The 19,711-nt window shown below is 46.3% G+C and overlaps 1 protein-coding gene across 2 annotated transcripts; it reads right to left on the bottom strand.

Moving 5' to 3' along the window:
* Positions 1–3,895: 3,895 nt before the first annotated feature.
* UTP25 (UTP25 small subunit processome component) lies at positions 3,896–19,445 on the bottom strand. 2 transcript variants are annotated; one of them, XM_086460595.1, is made up of 12 exons: positions 19,345–19,445; positions 18,055–18,094; positions 16,617–16,869; positions 15,633–15,824; positions 13,452–13,540; positions 11,656–12,066; positions 10,377–10,596; positions 8,076–8,278; positions 6,658–6,840; positions 5,895–6,007; positions 5,230–5,475; positions 3,896–4,440 (listed from the first exon to the last, which is right to left on the bottom strand). In XM_086460595.1, the coding sequence occupies exons 1-12, from the start codon at positions 19,443–19,445 to the stop codon at positions 4,194–4,196; spliced, it is 2,298 nt and encodes a 765-aa protein (XP_086316721.1). In that variant the 3' UTR covers positions 3,896–4,193. The 2 variants fall into 2 exon arrangements, with proteins under 2 accessions (XP_086316721.1, XP_086316720.1); XM_086460594.1 differs by having other exon boundaries at positions 15,633–15,839; positions 16,620–16,869.
* Between the last annotated feature and the right edge of the window lie 266 nt (positions 19,446–19,711).

The following is a 19,711-nucleotide window of genomic DNA, read 5'->3' as shown; positions in this document are numbered from 1 at the left end:
TAAAGCAAGCCCCCCCAAGCACAGCTGAAGCTAATGGTTAATTAAGATGTGCTAATTAATTATCCTTTACTGCCAGGCTCAACACAGAGGATGAGATTTAAAGCCACAGGGACTGAACTATGTCTAGCATGGGCAAAAGGACCCCGCTGACCAGGATGAGAGGTGGCTGCAGTAACACCCATCTATCAGACACCCCGTGCAGTGTTTTGCAGTCGGGCTTCTTCTGCCCCCGTGCCCTCCTCGTCCCGGGCTGTTGCACGGCACGACTCGGCCAGCGTGGGTGCCTGCCTGCGTACCAGCAGCACCTCCACCTTCCCTACAGGATTGAGGGTCTCCTGGCATCTCTGTGGAGGGGAACGGATGAAGCCTCCCCCCAGTGACCTTCCCCAGGGCACCTGCCTCATTCCTGGCGCAGGACCTGCGGGAGCTCGCTGACCAGAGCGACCTGGCGGAGAGAGGAGCCCTCCGCCGCGCAGGTGGGTCCCCGGGCAGGACAGCAGCGGGGCAGCCTGGCAGGCTCTGGGGTGGGAGGCGCTGCCGTCCTCCACCTTGCTCTTGCCCCTCTCCCTCTTTGCACAGCCCCCTCGAACATCCACACAGGCTTTTGTGGCCGGGTTTCCAACCACCCCCCTGCCCCCCTCCAAGGCGGGCTGTTTCATCCAGACACGCTTGGCTACCAAGTCCAAAAAAACCCCCAAACCCTGGAGTCACTCCTGGGGCCGAGGCCACGCGAGCATGACTAACCCAGAGCTGAAAAATCCTGGCAGCCTGTGACAGCACAGCTGTAAAGTAATTGTTAATTCTGCTGTTGTTAACAAGAATGCTCCAGTTTCCCTCTCACGTGATTCGTCCCGTGTCTTCCCATGACTGCTGCAAAACCAACAACCTGCCTCCTTACAGGAGGCAGCTCCCCAGCTCCGAGACGGGCTGTCCCCAAGTCACCTTTCCCTCCCTCCTCCACATTAATACAGGCAGCAGCAGCAGAAGGCTGGCTCCTATCCCACAAACACATTTTCATAAAAGAAAAAAAAAATATTTAAAAATTGCCTTTTTGTCATCTCTGAAAGGAGCAACAAAACCTATTATCCTGATTAAGTTTTACCAGTGAAAAAAAGGAGCTGTTACAACAGGGGCTCATTAGCTGGAAGAACAATCTTCCTATAAACAGATATGTCTTTCTCTTGGTCATCAATTACAAGGATTTCCTGAGAGACAGGAGATGCTGAAAAGAAACTGGGATTAAGATGTTAAACAAGAATTTATTTTTACCCTTGGGTTTGAATTCCCAAAAGCGAGCTGCTAATGCTTCAGCACTACTGCACGTCGGCAGCTGGTGCCTGGAAAGCTGCCTGCCTGGTGCCGGTCAGGCAACTCTCACACTGCGTTATGATGCCTTTCAAAACCAAAAATAATACAGGATTAGTTTTCAGTACTCTGAGATTCTCTTGAAATGTCGACAAAAAAGGATTCTTAAGAAACATCATCACCCCCTGAAAGGGGGTACGGTACTGATGCCAAACTGAGCAGGATTTTGTTTAAAACTCATTTCCTGAAGACGAGTAGTTACTCATCACCGGTGCACTCCTGTGAAAAAGTTGCAAAAAACTTCCATGCCAAGACTGCAGGCTGTCAAGTAAAACCAGGTAAAATACCGTATTTGCTAACATCATTTCTTACTCAATTTGTGTCAGAATTTGAACTTTTTACTTTTTCTTCAACTGTTGAACAACTGAAAAAAAAAAAAAAAAGACAAACCCCAGATATACACATTTAATTTCTAAAATTGACTAGGAGTGCCCACAAGACTGCATTAGGTTCAGCCACCTCTCTGAAAGCTGCATTACCGTCAGGAAAATGCATTGTAAGACGGGCTTGTCAGTAACTCCTTTGGAGCCAGCAGTTGCCCCAGCAAATGAACTGCTGGAATCTGTGAACAGGCATCCAGGATGGGCCCAACTGTGCCCTCAGCACTCGCCATCTCCTGGTAACTCGCTGTCTTTGGAGCCACTCTTGCAGAAACCACTTTGCAGGGCTGGGAACTGCACAAAGTGAGATAAAAAGGGGCAAAGGAGAAGTTTTAAACAAGAATAAATCCTCTCCCCAGTTCACCGCAATTCTGCTATCAAGAGGTGTGGGAACATCACTGCACGGGGGCAGGAGGAAGGACCTGGGAACAGAAACTGCTTCACACCAGAACAGAGACAGGCTCCCCGCATCACCAAACCCGTCCCACCCGCTCGCCCGACCTCCCAGGCAGGATTTCCAGGGTTGGCTTACCAGGCTCCCTGCTGAAGCAAGGCAGATTTTGCCAGGGCAGAAAAACCTCACCCATGAGCGCTCTGAGGGCAATCACACATCAACTGTTGTGCTGCACCTCAGAGCTAACTGAAGGGAGCGAGACGCATTAAACACTACTTGGGAAATCAGCGAGTTATAATTAGTAATTAACATTAAAAACATAACATTGGTACAGGCATTTTGAATTTCAAAGCATGCTTGTCTTGGGAACAAACCCGGGCAGCTGATATTAAAATTATGAGGGTCTCGGACCACAATTTGGCCCTGCTCCTGTCAAGGCACTTTGCTGTTAACTTCAGCGGGGGCAGGAAAGTCCTTGCACAGTTAAGGCTCTGGCACAAAACTCTTGCTGCTTCTTTAAACAGTAGCTGCACTGCCTCACGTTATCTCCCTAAGTAGCTATCCCGCTTTAGCTCCCTCAGGGGTCAGCTATTCATCTCTGCTAAGTACATCCGGTGCAGACAGAAAATTCCTTAATCCTATTTTGTGCGATTGTCTTCAGTTCTCCCACATCGAGCCCAGGCCATACAAGAAAAATCCTTGTTTGCCACTGCTGCTATCTCTGCTGTACAGCAGACAGGTAGTTCCCAAGGAGAACTGTGCTGTGCCTGGCTCTTAATTCCTGTGCGCTACAGCAGAGGTAGTACATGAAATTAACATAAAATCATTACTTAAAATGCAAAGCAAGAAACTGTATGGATTTGCCTGTCTACTAAATAATTTCAGGACTCCAATTACTACCCAAGTTCACAGCCTCTGAGAAATACAAGAATATGATTTAAAAAATGTCTAAAATTATGTGCCTCATTTACTCAAGGAGTTTATTTCACTTCGGTGTATTTACTTAAGCCTACCAGACGAGGACTCCCTCAAAGCCTCTCACAGGATGGACGTTTCCTTCCTGCATTTGGGCTCACACAGGGCTCACCTGCTCCTCCACAGGACAGTCTTCCCACAGTCCTGGCACATGCTTACAAAAACTAATCTCTCTACTTTCAGTTCCTTTTAAATTAGGCTCAGCTTCCTGGAAGCAGAAGAAGAGAAGAGGCAGCACCATGACGCTTCCATGCTGTCCATAAGCAACAATTAAGAGGAAAAAAACCCACCCAACCAACCAAAACCCCACCCACAGTGGGAGATACAAGGCCACAGGTATTTGCAACTGCACCACTTGGTTTTGTACCCCACAACACCACGCTGGTGATCACGGGGGGCTAGGCAGGCCTAGGCTCGTCTGCCTACCCAGTTCAACTCTGTTTTCCTTTCGAAAAACTTATCCCTGGTAAAACTGACCCGCCAGAGGGGCTGCTGGAAATCAGAGACTGAGATATTTAGGTCACTCCAGGAAAAACGCAAAGCCATAGCTCCTGCCCCAGCGCAGTCACAGACTCTCACAAGTGTCAAGTCGAAGCAGGTTCAATTCTCATTCAACAACACGCCTGCGTTGAAGAGGCTTCACCTGCACCTCCCTTACACAGGGTTACGGATCAGCAACCGCATGAAATACCTGGGTACATCTCTTCCCCCAGATTAAAGTTGCCTTTGATAAAAGAAGGTGAGTTTGCTACACCTGAAAATGAAGCAATCCAATCAAAAGTTATTTATCACGGCATCAATCTTTACTGACCAGCGAGTTTTTCAATATACAAGAACAGTTCTGGATCGATTTTGTTTCTGTACAGAAGATACACCCCAATCCCTGCTTTCTGGAATGACATCCTTCGCTTCTTGTTGGACAGAGTACTGAAATATAAAATCTAATACTATATGAACAATTCTAACAGAATATTTAATAGAAGGGGGTAAAAAGTTTAATCCTTTTTTAAAAAGCAACATCAAAAAGTGCGTTAGGAGTAAAAGGCAGGTCCATCCGATCGTCTAGTCTGCAACATCAATTATTCATTTTCCCCTGTAACAAAGAGGTGCACATTTTTCTTGGACTGTAGCATCTGAGCTGTGCGATCTATGCCAACCACTGCAGCCAGTTTCTGAGCATCGTACTTGGAGTACAGCACAGTGCAGGTCCAAGTAGCATCCACTCCACTGTCTGTGGCCTTCATCATATTACAGATCTCACTGTAGAAGTGGGAGTATGTTGGTAACTCATAGAAAATGAGGTTCCTGATTCCTTTTATTGTATACCTGTAATAGGAAAAGACAAAAAAAAGTAACTTGGTTGCCAATTTTTACAAAATGTGCATGTTAAAACATCGATCCTGTATCAGTTCTTTCAATTTCCATCAACTTCAATGCACGTCCGTTGTAGCTCAATCCACAAACCCTGCGTCATGGACTGAAGACTAAACTTGACATGAAGGTGGAACATCTCACACTGCCAGGCACAATGACTGCCTCAAGTACAGACCCCCACCAATTTCTGCAGCATCCAGCCCCTTTAGCTTGGACTTTAAGACAGTGATGCCTGATCAGCCTGAGCCTCATGAAACTTCTCATATTTGCCAAAACATCTTCTGCCAACAGAAAAATATGGTCCATTAGGAATCTAAACAGCTCCAGTCAGGACGCAGCAAATTTTCCAGGTGGCCTCAGCCTGCTGTATTGCATTATTGAACCAATTGCATATCCTTTTCCAGGATTTTATATAATTATTGTGGCACAGACGAACACAAATAAAAGGCACAACGACTCCAATTTTGCAGGCTGTATCATCCTGTCCTGACATCAGTGGAACTTGGCAGCGCTTACCTTCCTGAATAAAGCCTTGCACGTACCAAAGGATTAGAGTCTCTGCAAGGGACTGCTGGCAACATGCAAAAATTTTAAAGTAAAAAGCTCTTATTTCAGTCAAAGAAGCCCTCAGAGAAATCCAACAGATTCAGAAAGCAACATAGCCCATCTATGATTAAGGTCAGACTCGACTTTCAAACCAGCACTCATGCAACTCGGAGGAAAACTTGGTCCACAATTCACCTTTTGTAGAAGTGGAAGCGCTCAGTGAACAATAAAAACTGCTTCTCGCCCTTGAGAAAGAACCGCCTTGCTCTGCAGACGCCAGCTTTCTTAGTGTATTCACAAATGTGAGTAAAATTCAGATCCTCTTTCTTGAAGTAATTTCGAAGACGCACGTAGTCAAAATACGATGGAACATAAACGAGCGTGTGTGACATGATGGCATCGCGGTACTCGGGTAAAACTTTGTCGATGAAAAACTGAAACCTCAGTTAAAAAAACAAGTAAGTTTTAAACAGAGTTAGCATTTAGCTTTCCAACACCAGCGTGACCTCAAACAGGAATATCGTCAGACAACGGACTACGGAAGACTTTGACTACGTTTCTCCTTCTTTAACTTCACAGGATTTCTACACGTGTAGAAGATAAAAGGCAAAGGCTTTATCAGTACTACACATACCAGTACTACACAGTTATGGTAGAGACTGGTATTCCTTTCCCAGGCTTAATTCTCCAGTGCCTTCGGCAAGGAGAAGTTCAGTATCCCCCCTCCAGCCTGCATCAAGGCTAACGAAGGCGTACTTCTGTGGTGAAAACCCATTGCGCTCTGCAGGAAACAGTACGCTTGACTAGATCTGAAATTGCAGTCATCAGGGCCTAGCAAAATAGCCTGGAACACAGGGTACCTTGTATCTATCACAGAAGTTATACTTTCAGCTTCTAGCCTCCGAAAAACATGAGGAAGCTGGACCACAACGTGGCTAATGGAGCCACTGAGCGGAACGTTGCGGACGGCCACCTGTGAGAAGAAAGTAGGACATTTAGGGAAGCAGCATTTCAGAGGCAGCCACGCTCCAGCCAGCTGCCTGCTCCTAACTCACATCTGCAAGCAGGGCACAAGGCTGTTTTCAAGAAAGCTCCAACACAAAACCACATTTGCGTACACACACACCAGATCTGCTGAATAGACATGACCACTGCTTACACCCTGACTTCATCTATTTGAGATGGACGACTAAGGTTCTTACTTTTCCCATTTCTTTCACAGTAATAACAGTTTGTGCTTCTTATACAGGAGAAAAAAAAATAAAGGCGGCGAACCCTCCATTTAACAACAAAAATCAATAGAACAAGATAACTTGTCTGCATCAAATAAACAAAAAAGAAAATCTGATTTTTGACGTGAAACAGCTACCCATGAAAGAAGAGGGTCAAACAAGATCACCGCAAGACAAGCAGTTCTTCATGTCTCTGGCACAGCATTAGAAATTGTCATGCAGCGCCACGGAGATCGGGACAGAGACACTTGGGCAACGGAAATGACTGGCACAGAGACAGCCTTTCTGCAGCTGAGTTACGGGGTTTTTCCACGTGTTGGGTTTTCTGTTCCTCTCCCCCTGCCCCACGCCAGCATTTAAAAGAAGGCTTTCAGCTCGTCCGTGAACTCACCTGCCCCACATAGTTGAAGCAGTGTTTGTTGAAGACAGAGTTAATCTGGGGATCCTGAAGAGCGCTGAACAGCAGCGTCTGGCGGTAGTACTTGGACCAGTTATTGAGATTCAGCATCCTCACCCGGGAAAAGTCTACCCCGTGGGAATCCAGAGGCAGCAGGTTAATGTGCTTCATCAGGTGCTACAGAGAGATGGAAACACGTCGCTACTGACTGACACCCCCGCACCCAGACTGCAGGAGCCTCAACTGCAGCGAGGCAGCGGGCAGGGACAGGCAAGGCAGCACCGAACAGAAATCAGCAGCCAGCTCCCAGGACACGACTGCCTGGAATTCACTGACCGCAGCAAGAGCGATTTACCTCGTTTCCCACCGCAGAACTGAAAGCTACCCTCTCTTCAGTCATCAGCAACAGTAACCTGTAGCTTCCCACAGTGCAAGGGTAATGGATTTGTCTGTTTGTATTAAAGTCAACGGGCTGAAGGTTTCTGAGCTAGAAGCAGCCCAAGCGCAGTTCCCATCGCATTCAGGGAGAGCTGGGTGCAAGTGAAGAAATTCACCTCATTTTGGCCTCACTGAATGATGCCTGGGACTGGCATTGCTGCCGCCGCATGGCGGGCAGTCACACCCAAAGGAAAAAAAAAAAACCCAGGCTCCAGGACTCATTCTGTGGATATCGTGTAGCCTTATGTGCCTTTCCTGGGACTTCCCAGGAAACGACAACTTCTGAGCTCATTCAAAATGTACAGTAACATCATGTCATCAAAACGCCTGGCGCAGGTACCTCAAAGGTGTTTCTATGTGGCAAAAACCCAAACCTTTCAATCTGGAAAACTTTTATTAACCAAAAGCCAGGAAGCATGGGTACTACTGCATACTAGCCTCAATCCAAGAGCTCTGTTTTCATTATACATACAGGAGAATCTTCATAGTGTTTAAACTCGGACATGACTAACGCTTAGTATCTCTGCAGTCAGTGCAGACAAGCATCAGCTCCTATTGCTTTCTGGAGAAACCTGCATTAGGTTGTACAAATCCCTCAGACGGCTGCAGTCTGACTGAGGCACTGGGCAGTCAGACAGCTGGCCTATCTTCTCCCAGCTGTGGTTAAAGGGATCATCATCACCTCATCCTGCAAGACAATTAAAACTGTCCAAAAAATATCTCTTATGAAACATGTCACTAAAGCACCAAATACTAAGATTTAGAGAGAACAGGTGCTGAATACTACCAAAATCTGTAGAAAGAATATTCTTAGTATAAGGAAAATATCAGGGCAGAGGGAGGAAAAGGAACAAGCACGCATCTCTGGAATCGAGTCAGTAAAAAATAGCAATACTGTTCACTGCCAAAACTAAGTTATATCAGGCTAACAAGACACAGTACAACACGAAAATGCATACATATGGAATACGCACCAGAACATGTTCCCAATTCTGCATCAGGTAAATATCTGCTTGATCAATTACGAGAACTTCTATTGATGACAGAAAATCAAAGTCTCTCTTCTTCTCCCCCTCTGCGCCAATAACAGTCCTCATACCCAGGGGAGAGGCGATGATGATATCCGATGAGTAAAACGGCGCATACAGTCTCATGCTCCTTTGAAGAATTGCAACCCCTGTCCGACAACAACCAAGAGCATTTTCTCAGTAAGGGTCAATTATCAACCGTATTCTTCCAGCAGGCTCTGTAACAGCAGCGCCCCTCCCTTAACACACACTAACGATTACAGCTGGACAAAACCAATCTGTCGGTCTGAAACTCTTCTTTCCCTGGAAAGTGCTTACCCACCCCACCCCATTTGACAAGATGGCAGTTGGCAGATTTTCATCAAGTTCAGCAAACTCTTTCAGTAATACTGTTTTCCAGATTTTTCATTGCCCAGACAACGTTTTTTAACTGAAACATTTTTTTGTGATTTTCTGCTAAAAGGGGGGATGAGGGGGCTGAAGAACTTAAGAGGAAAAAAAAAAAAAAGAAGAAGAAAAGCAGAAATGATTAACTATTCCCTTCTCCCTAAATCCTAGACTTTGGTCTCTGCCATGAGGTACTGTAATAACTGTTACCTTAATCTGTCATGAAAGATTCAGTGTGGACCTCTTGACTAGAAACTGCCTTTATTCACAGGGCTACGAGAGTTGCTACTAGAACACAAAGGAAAAGGTTCTTCATGTGACGATGACTAAACCCATCACCTTGCACCTTCCCTGGCATGGCTTCTCACACCGCATGTTGCGGTGCACACGCTGTACATGCTGAACTAGCTTATGCATCACCTCTCGTGACAAAGAAAGAAAAAGGAAGGTTACAAACCCCTTTGATTTCTCTGTCATAACTATGTGGCAACAACGCCAGGACCCCCAGTTTTCTGATCTTAAAAATCCAGGTAGTCCTGGACATATTCAAACCACCTGCCACAGCCTGCCCAGCAAAGGTGTCTCTTCAACTTCTCTCCCACTCTGTGTGAATCCAGCTATCACAGGCACAGCTGAAAGCACTTGCCAGAACTTCACACAGATATCTATAGGGACCCCTCCTGATATCTATTTTAACCCAATGCTAAAAATGGAAAGAAAAAGGAAGGCACAATTGGTTGCATTTCCAGGAAGAAGATACCACTTGTCACGGCATACACAGTTTAACAACTTCAAGTCTTTTCTTTGTTTAAAAAAAAAAAAGCAAAAGGGTTGTTTTAGTAAGGCATAACAAATGTGCTTTAAATCAGATCGTTGTGCAGAAGTAACAGGGTGTGAGGCACAGTAAGAAAGAATAATTACTCTGCTTCTAGGATTTGCTTCTGCAAGAAACAGCACTGAAGGTTTTTTCAAGCATTTCTCCGCACCTAGTAAGTGGATCAAGCAGACTGGTATGGGAGAGGACTGAAAGGGAACTGATTATGCTACTGAAAGTCAGATGCTCTCAGCCAGAGAGATATTCACTGGGGAATGAAAAAAGAATGAGTGGGACCTGCTTGCATCTTCCACTGTATCACTAAATCTCTTGGGATGCCAATTTATCTTTCAAGGGGCAATAATTTCAAAAGCCTCTGATCTGTCAAGTTAAGTTAGAAAAACTGCCTACTCATCATGGCAGCTCCAGGAACCAAGCCTCCAGCTAATTCTCTGCACACTGAGTTACTAAACCAGCATGAGATAGTGGTATTATGAAATAGTCTCAAACTTGCTGCTTGTCCAACCGTCGTCCTACTTGCTGGCTACCCCTTTCCTTTCCTGAAAGCCATGGACAGCACAGCAGAAAACTGGTTTGCTCAGTACCGAGCTCTAATTTTGTTCCAACCATTACTGATTACAAGAGACATTGTGAATAGGTAATTAAACCCAAAGGATTTTTTTTTTGAAATAACATGAAAGACTTTGCTGCATAATCAAGGCTATCCTCTTTCAAATGAGGTGTGGGCAGTCCTGCTAAAATAAAGCCATCATTGCATTTTAAGTGATTCTGAACTTGATGTGAAAATCATTACTTTCATATTTTCTCTTTCTTTTTAAGTTCTGGCAAGGCAGGAAAGATTTTCAGAAAAATCCAAGTTAGATTTTCAGAAAAATCCAAGTCGCCAGTGCAAAACCAGCATGAATACCACAGAGCCTAGAGTCTCACCAGAACTTCCAGCTGTAACAGCTCCTAGACATTTAGGAAGAACTTGTTACTTCTCAGTTCTCTGCAAGGTAAAAATCATCTGTTCAGTGGGTCATTACCAATTCTGAAGTGGTCATCGATGTTGCCGGCAAAGACAGCCTCGTAATCTTCAGGTCTTTTCAGGTTGGGGGGCTTCTCTTCTGGGTCAGAGCCAAACTCCCCTTTGAAGCGCTTTTTATTACTTACATCTATTTTCCTTTTGTCGCTCACTTCAAGCAGGCTGATGAAGGTATGCACAATTCGCAAAGCACACTCCCTGAAGGGCACTATCATCAGTACCTGCGTAGGTCAACAGTTACAACAGAATAACCCAGAAGCATGACCACTCACAGTTAACTGCATGTTAAGTAATTTTTTTGACTTAGATCAGCACCCACGGGGCATCCCAACAATCAAAACAAAACCATTCTGGCACGCAGCAGGGCGGGAGGAAGTGCTGGGACGCAGCGTGCTCATGAACACGTAATGGCCAGCAGCTCAGTTTGGTTTCCCATATCACACCCAGGGTACCATCATAGGGGAACTGTAAACTAAGCACGTTCTCCTGTTTTCCCTGACCTCCAAGCAAGCAAGAGCTTCCACGATACCCAGACAGGGTCAACAGCTGGCTCCTGGAGGGGTGGCAATAGCACTCTGAAATAGATCTGACTGCGGAGTCACCACAGAAACCAAAGGCATTTGCCAGGTGTGCAGCAAACACTGAAACCCAGCTTCGAAACTGGTCAACAGGTAGCTGGCATCACCAGTGACAGGCAAGGCCTAGCTGAATCCACCTGGATATCAACTAGAGGGTGCTGTGAATCCAGGGAGGCTTGGTTTGAGGCCCACTCTGCCAGCTATTGGGATTGAGATTCCCTGAAGTCTCCCAGGTACAGAAGGATCCTTCTATGCAGGCAAGTCCTTACAAGTACCTAAGGACAAAAAATATCCTGGGACACCCCACACCGGGTGACAGCCTACACGACCCGCACTAGCGGTGAAGAGAGACGTGGAGGCACCTTTCCGTACCAGTAGATTTAGAAACGGAAGCAGGAAAAGGCAACGTGTCAGTCTGTAGTGACAGAGGGACAAAGAAAAAGGCAAGTCAAACTCACGGCTCAGCACAGGGACAGGCTGGCCAGCAACCCTGTGCTACTGCTTCTCGCAGGGTATTTGCCCTGGCCATGGCAGACGACTCCCAGGCACGATAAAGGGCTGTGGAAAGGCACATGCCCAGGAACCTGTCACCTGAGAGAGCAGGAACAGAAAGCCTTCTGCATAGACTGCCAGCATCCTTACACAGCCTGCCCAGCCAGCCAGGGCGGGGATGGGGGAATGACATCAACGAAGCTCTCTTACCTTAGGTCTAGTCAGCCCCTGATCCCTGTAGTCATCGCTGGCAGTCCCTGGCTTTTGGTCTCTTCGTTTGGCATTGTTGCTGAGCACCTGGGCATTTGCCTTCAGAACATGGTTCAAGGCATGCAAGCAGTAAGCATGCCGGATTTCTTCTCCATTCGTTAAAGCATTTCTCTCCGGATAGAACAAGTCCCGGTACGTATTCATGATACAGAAGAGCTCTCTTTGTAACGGGGTAAAGGAGGAATCGTTTGGTTTGTTCACTGAGGACAGGAATTGTTTATTCACTTTTGGCCAAGTGGATTCTAAAGGCTTGTGAAGATGAAGCTGTTTCACATCAACTTCTTTCTCTGCTTTCAAAGTTTTTTGTTTCTCCAAAGTGGAAGAAAAAGTTAGCTGGCCCAGCCTTGGCCACTGAAAAAAAAAAACAAACAACAACAAAGAGCAAACCGAAGAGGAGTCATAAGTACCAAACTTGGTACACCTAAAAGCACATCACCACAGCTGGCAGTTTTAATCAAGTTCATGAAATTTAAGAAATTATGTTTTCATAACACAAGTTAAACCCTTTTTATCCAACATGCCACCTTTTTTAGAGTCTGCCAGGGTAAATAACAATAAACATGAGCTCAGTAGATCTGGATGTATTTCGCAGTGATTTGTCTGTAACTGTCCTTATTTTACAGATGAGTAAACCGAGGAAGAGGAAGGATGTAATCTCTGCCTAACGCATCCAGCACATCAGTGGCACAAACCAGGGAGGAGATGAGAAGCCTGGAATCTGACTACACTTACAGATCCGCTGCCCTGAGGTATGTGCTTTGTTTAAAGATGAGAACAAAACCCTTCTAGGGAGTAAACTCAGAAGCTGTGAATCAGTTGCTAAATGCAGTCTTGTGGGAGTCTGATTTCAAGGGCAAAAGCTACCAGTGTAGTAGGGGAAAACTCTAAACTTTAAGCCTTCTGCCATGCAAGTTGTCCTTACCTATCTCCGAAAAGTAGCTACACCAAGTTAAGCAAAGATAATATCATGCATTGCTTCAGGTGGCACTAGTATTTTTGGCCACCACATTCCAAAAAATAAAATAAAATTAAAAAATCACAGCTTTCTCTCTGACTGACTAACCATTGGATATCTTCCAACGAATGTCACCCAGCATATGGCTGACCAGAATGCAAGGCAACTCTCCAAAACAAAATCAGATGTGAAAAAGTGAGGAAGCAAAGGTTTGTCTAAAAATGAGTATTTTGAAAAAAAAAAAAAATTCTCTCTCAAGCAAGAGGTGGTTTTCTGGTGCTGTAATTCACCTATTATTACCAGTATTAACAACTTAAGTATTAAATTCCCCTTTACTGGCTTGTACAAGTGTGCAGAGATACAGCCATCTACAAGCGAGAACGTGAAAGCGCGTCACACGCACTCTGAAGGCTGTACACGGTCACCGCACGAGTTCAGCTGCGGAGCACATCCACAGCATCGTGCTGTTACCCCTCAGAAACCAGCCCTGTTTCCACCCTGTGCCAAGAGTACTCAACCTGGGGGTCTGGGACTACAGATCAAAGCCGTGTTTTTCAGATGTGTTGCCGTACGCCTACGTAACAGCAGACTTTAGATTTCAACCCTTGTTCAGCACTAAGTGAAGCAGGAAACACTTCAGCAACAACGCAGCGACAAAATCTTGATGATTCCACTGCCAACAGCTAATAATAACAATTATGAATCTACTTTGCTTGTATAAAAAAAGAATTATTTTAATCCAGGCATCTTTAGGAACTCTGGATGGCTACGGAACAGTTACCTTGCTTTGACTTGAAGTTTTAGGAAGTGTAGACATTTTTTCTACTTCTTTTTCTTCAAGTTCTTTGTCCATGTGTTGTTTAAATGGATCTATTTGTAACAACAACAAAAAAATACCCTGAGAACTATCATAGCTAATACTGGAATCAAGTTTCAGAATAGATTTGCAAATGAGATGAGCAGTTTCCATGCTGGCCAACACCACAGTTAAAACTAGTTATTTCAAAGCACTTGGAGAGGAGAGAAAGGATGTCAAATCCTCTCTACAAGAACAGAGAGAACAGATTTGACAGATTGCTTTAAAAAAAAAAAAAAAGGCAGCACTTATGGAAGTACTAGAACTTTCAGTCACAAAACAAATGTTGGACAGAAAAGCAATACGTAGTAAAAAACATTGGGTCAATTTTCTGCCTTAAGCTCTGACACATCCATCCCTTGCAGGTGGAACAGGCTGCCAACAGAAAAGACCCACGTGAACTTACTGCCCTTCTTAATTCATAAACAGTTCTGCCCGTGGCTTTGCATCTTTGACCAGTGATATGAATGCAGTTTGCGATAAAGCAGAGGAAGATTAGACAGGTTTTGGGGAAGGGAGGCAAAAATTGCCTGAAGTGAGCAAAAGTCTGATTTATCTAATCAGCATTTTGTTCTGGAAAGGAAAGGAGAGGCAAGGCACTGTAAAATCGTATTATATTCAAAGACACTGGCACGCACAAAGTCACATGCAAAGCTTATTTTGAAAACCAAGCCCTCTATACTGCTTGCAGCACAGCAGCACTTGCTGCATAAAGAAAACTAATTAGAGAACACTAGTGCTTGCCAACGGGTATGTAGCCCACATACAAGTTACCCAGGCAAAACTCAAGACATTTGCTAATCATGACACTGTTAAGAAAATCTTCCCAGCAACACAAATGAACGGGATACCATTTAATAGCAATAAAGACTCTCTCTTCAGTTGAGTTTTAATGACTCCAGCATTTGTCAGATAAAGCAGAGGGCATAACATGAAGCATTTTTAGGAATTCTAGTGATCTCACGACCACAGTAGAAATTCATCCCCTTTCTGCCAGCTTAGGCAATGCATTTTCTGTTATAGGTTATAAAGTCACTTCCAAGCTAAACCCACTGAAAAGCAGTGCACCATTTACAGGTTGAACAAAGCTGTGGGGATACTTAGCATGCAGTTGGAGAGCTACGGTTCTCATTAAAATGCAATGCCAACAGCCTAAGTAATATTCTCATGGTAACAAGAACGAGCTGTTTTTTCTATCACATGGCCCTTTGATGCTTCCACACATTTCATGTATCAACTAGGCTGCCTCCCAGATCTAATGTCAGCTGCTGCTCCAAGATGACAAGCCAGCATCACTAGGGATGCTACAAACATATTTCTCTCTCTCAAACGATGCCATCTGATATTAAAACCACAGAGCATGAAATATGAATAGAAGCTCTGCCAGTGCCAATGTGTGGCATATCACTGAACGATCACACGCCCGGGCACAGCTATTTGTATTACACGTGGTGGGAGCTCAGACTGCACCCATCAGCGCACTGCAGCGCTGAGATCGGAAGGGCTCCGCCGTTAGAAGATACCACGCAGATGCTCCGCTGATGCCTCATGCCTTTCTGATCCTGGTGCAGTCGGACTCTTCTGCATAACCTTCCAAAGTCAGAGTGCCCTGAGCATTTGTCTAGATTACTGTGGCTGTCCCAAGCTTCCCAGAATCTCACCACTAACTCCACTGAGTTGTGAAGGATGCCCTCACAGGTCAGCTTTGTGATTATCTCCTGCGCTGTCTGTGCCAAGAACACCTTCCATAGTCAAGGGCCCTTCATATTACACCAGCTTTTTAAACTACTATTAAAGCAACAGAACAAGATAACATGCTCCATGCACATTTCTAGTTCCTGATATTTCACGCTTTATCGGTCACAACAGAAACGACGGACGAATCCCACTCCACAGCAGCTACAGAAAACAACGGTTCAGCTGCAAGTCTGTGTCAGCGTTAAGTGTCCCTTATGGAACCAGCTCACACGTGGGCAATACAATGAATAACGTAGCAGAACAACACGGAAGCTACATAGCCCATCGTTGGGGTGTTTGGTAATTTACACAGGTTTACAGATACTCCTCTAGAGGCAGATCACCAAACACAAACATGCTGTGCTTTACCTTCTGAAATAGGTTGGGAAGAATTGCTGTCTCTTGTATCTGCATTGCAATCTCCACTCTCCTCTTCCATGAAATTTGTTTCCAAGCTAAATTCAGATTCGTGTTTCACATCAGTAAATTCCTCAGTTACTCCATGACTTGGGTCACAAGAGGTATCTGCGCCATCAGCCTGCTCCTGGCCAAGAGTCTCCTCTGCTGTGCCTGTAGCTGTGAATTGTCAGAGAGAAACGGGTTATACTCTCCTGGAAAAGTTACTGTCTGTAGCTACCTCTTGATAGCTAGGCTGTTCCCTTTGAGTTACCAATTTTTTTTCTCTTAATACTCTATCCAAAAAGATAAAAGCAGGCTTTGTATTCTACAGTAAAGCCGACTTCTGGCTAGTGTGCCAGGCGTTACCTAACACACAACACGTTTCCCCAGAGAAAACTGAAGGAATAACTTAGCTGGGGAATATAAGTTTTAGTTTCCAAAGACCCCAAATAACTAAAAATAATAAAAAAGTTGACTCCTCTCTCCCAGAATTTCTTTGCAGACTTCATGAATGAGGATGCCTCGTCATAAAAGAGGAGGTTTCCTTCCAATCTGCATATTCTTTCCTCTGCTACGAGGCAAACCTTTCCCTCCTCTCGGTGGCAGCAGCCAAGCCAGATGCTGTGTGAGAGAACAGCTTGCGTCTCCCATGAGTGGGTGAGAACCCCTGGTATGCTGCTCCATGTGGATTTCCTCTGTGCTGCCGCACAAACAACATCTGAAGAAGCAGCAGCGGGCTGTCTGCCGGAAAATGAGCACAGCTACCCTCTCCCCTGCGAAATCCTTCAGCAGCTGCTGCTCCCACCCACACAGAGGCAATGGAACAACAGAGTCTCCAAGCCAGAAGAGCAGCCAGCCAACAAGCCAGTCTACACCAGGCTCTTGGCTAAAAACATACGTTATTCAGACTTCCTAACTGAAACAACATTTACCAAAGCATGGGAAAAGACAAACTACCTTCTTCCTGCTCTGGTACATCGTTCTTATCTTCTTCACCTCCATCTGCTTCTCCAGGCTCCTCGGACCCTTCGCTGTCCCCTTCTGTCTCACTTTGCCCAGCTTCTTCTGATTCACTTTCATCTTCCTCTGCCTCACTCTCAGACTCAGGAGAGGTCTTCAGGGTAGCCAGGAGCTTATGATATACAGACACCTGTTCCACTTCAGTCTCCGAATCGCTTTCTGCACTCGATTTATCAGAATCCTCAGACTAGAAGGGAAAACACCAGTGTAACAGCATCCACAGCAACACTCTATTTCAGGCAGCAAGCACGTACCCTCACCTCTAGTTCCAGTGTTATGCTTTCCCTCTCCCACCCTACCCTTATGTAGGCACAATACTTGAATTTTTAAAATTTTTCACCATTTTATGCAAATAGTTAGGCTGGACACCTCCATTTACACTTCGAAAGCATCGTGGTAGACTTAGGCTGAAATGCCTCATTCTGCACCGATTTGGCTTAGAGCATCACAAAACTTGGTTCTCTCTGTCTCAGCTGAGCGAGTACATTTGATCTCCACAGACAAGGCACTTACTGAACTGGCACTGGATTTTCCTACGAAAACCACGCACAGAGCAGAAGGACACACACACACAAGGGACAGAACACACTGAAAATGCTTCTGGCTTTCAAGAAGGTAAGTGGAATACCCGTCAGCTGACAACAGTCCACCCCAGTGTCGGTCAGGTTTGGCTCAGCTGTGAAGCTCTAAGCTCCAAACAAGCCAGACTCTGAGCCAGTTCTGTCCTGGGCTCGCACAAACTGACAACAGTGTGCCAGGTTATAGCCAAAATTACAGTGAAACCAGGAGTATAAGCACAGCACCTTTTACTCCTTTCTTAGTTCTTTTCAGCTCAAAAAGGTAAAATCAGTAAATATGATATTAATGCACAAAACTGCTAAAGTAAACAAATGAACCAGAATAATTAATTTTTCCACACTGAAACTCTGAAATCTTTTATTAAGCTGATGATAAAGGAAGTTACTAAATCCTGACAATCTGAAGAAGAGGAACGAGCATTAACGTATTTCTTCATTCAACAGAGAACAAAACATTTCCTGACTCCTGCAACGCTAAGTTTATTAACACGACTAAAACAACTTAAAAGCACGATTTACTTTTCACTGTGACTAAGTAATATGCAGAAAAGCCAAGCGCAGCTACGTTATTTCCTGCTGCTTCTGCCCTCTCATGGTATCACAGTTTTGAGTTCGATATGTGGAGAACAATTCAGGGCCACACAAAAACCACATTCATTGTTTTCTCCTAAATGCAGGTTTTCTAAAGGGAACAACTTAATCAGCCTGAATACCCTGGTAACACGAAATGCTAAGTGTTTCACTTTATGGAACTACACAAAGATGAAAGTAAAGAAGAAATAAAAGTTTATTACCAGTTCACAGATTTGAGTCGCTTCTGGTCTTCCAGAAACCCTGAAAAGAAAGCACGGAAATATCTTACTCTGTCAATGATGCTATACACAGGATGAAAGAGATAAGTGGGGGGAGGAATTAGTAAGTTATACAAGTCTTAGAGAAGTTAAAAGAAAGCTTAAGAACCAAAGCATCAGACAATTCTCCCTAAGAAAACAGACTCAGCACGAACTTACCCTGAGAGGTTATGCTCGCAGGTGATGCTACGCTCCATGCGAAGCCTAAGCGCTCAAGCATTATCACTGACCAAGAAGTGAAATGTTCTAACGCAGAAGCTGGCTTTAATCAGAAGATGAGGTGTTAAAAGCAATCTGAGCAATCTAACTAGAGGGTAGTTTGTACAACTAAGTTAACCACAGCAAGAGCCTACCACTAGCACTAAACAGTGGTCTGCGAAGTGCGAGAAAGACATGTACTAAAGGGAAACCAGCGTCAATTAACCCCTGTTGGGACTGCAGTTCTGCAAACAAGGCGCTCCACGAACTGGGCTTAAACTAACCTCAGCTCTTTCAAAAAGATGCAGAGCCTTGAGTGGGGCAGACTCTGACTGCACAGGGGGAGGCACAGGGCACCGCTCCCCGGCAGCCCAGGACTCACGCCGGGAGGGCCCCAGGGTGCACACAAACACACACGAACACCACCCGCCTGTCAACACTGCCTAACGCCAAACTGGTGACCTGACAGCGTCTTCCTCGCAGGCCTCCAAGGCTTTCCAGCAGCACCAAACCCCGCAGCGTTCGGATGAAGCGGCTCATCCCTCGCAAGGTGACACGGGGCCCCAAGCGTGCGGCACCCTCGGCGACAGGTGGGCACCCCGCCGAGGCAGCCGTGGTTCCTGCCGCGCCAGAGCTCCAGGGCTGTATTTCCGCGGCCTTTAGGAGGTCAGAAAGGGGCTCGGAACCACAGTAGGAACGGTGGCTCCCTGCCAAGCCAAGGGACCGGCCCAGTGCCAAAGCTGGGCTCTAACTCCGGCTCCTCCGCTCTCCCGCTTCCCGCGGCAGCCTCGGGCCCCACGAGAAAACTTCACGACATTTGTTGCAAGCAAACCTAAGCCCAGGCTGTCCCACCTTCCTTTCCGGACTTAAAGCTCCAGAGCAGCAGTGCAAAATGCAGCTGCAGACCCCCTCCATCCCTCCGAGCCCAGGGGCAGCAGGAGAGGAGGAGCCGCTGCCCAGGCCGGCGGCGGGCCCAGCCGGGCGGTTGGGGCCTGGAGCCGCAGGGGAGCCGGTCCCGCCCGCCCCGGCGCTCACCTGTCGTAGAAAGGGTGCTCCTCGCCGAACTCCCGCAGGTGCTTCTTCTGCTTCTTGCTCAGGCCGCGCAGCGCCTCCCGCTCGCCCCGCCGCTTCCCCATGCCGGCCCCGCGTGGGGCGCTCCGCCGCGCTTTACGGCACGCTCGTAGCGCGCCGCTGTCGCGCTGCCGTGCGGCGGGGCGGTACCCGCACCGGTACGCGCACCCCGCGCCTCAGCAGTCGGTTTAAGCCGCGGGCGACTTCCCCGGGCAGGGCCCGGGCCCCGCCGCCGGCAGCGTTCCGTGACGGGCAGGGGGCGGGCGTTGGTGCCTGCGGGCCCCGCGGGGGCAGGCAAGCCGCTGGCGGGGGTACGTCCCGAATTGCCCAC

The sequence above is a fragment of the Leptosomus discolor genome, chromosome 2 (genome assembly GCF_034619465.1).
Source record: "Leptosomus discolor isolate bLepDis1 chromosome 2, bLepDis1.hap2, whole genome shotgun sequence".
NCBI classification, from domain to species: domain Eukaryota; kingdom Metazoa; phylum Chordata; class Aves; order Leptosomiformes; family Leptosomidae; genus Leptosomus; species Leptosomus discolor.
Note: the sequence above shows the minus strand (reverse complement) of the source record. Positions and strands in the feature narration are given on the sequence as shown.

Bases quoted from the DNA above. Each gene is read 5' to 3' on its own strand.
- UTP25 (XM_086460594.1), bottom strand. From the start codon at position 19,445: ATGGGGAAGCGGCGGGGCGAGCGGGAGGCGCTGCGCGGCCTGAGCAAG. The intron at 15,840-16,619 runs GTAGTTTGTCTT...GACAATTCACAG, and splicing joins TGTACCAGAGCAGGAAGAAG to CTACAGGCACAGCAGAGGAG. The intron at 5,476-5,894 runs GTACCCTGTGTT...TTTTTAACTGAG, and splicing joins ACTTCTGTGATAGATACAAG to GTTTCAGTTTTTCATCGACA.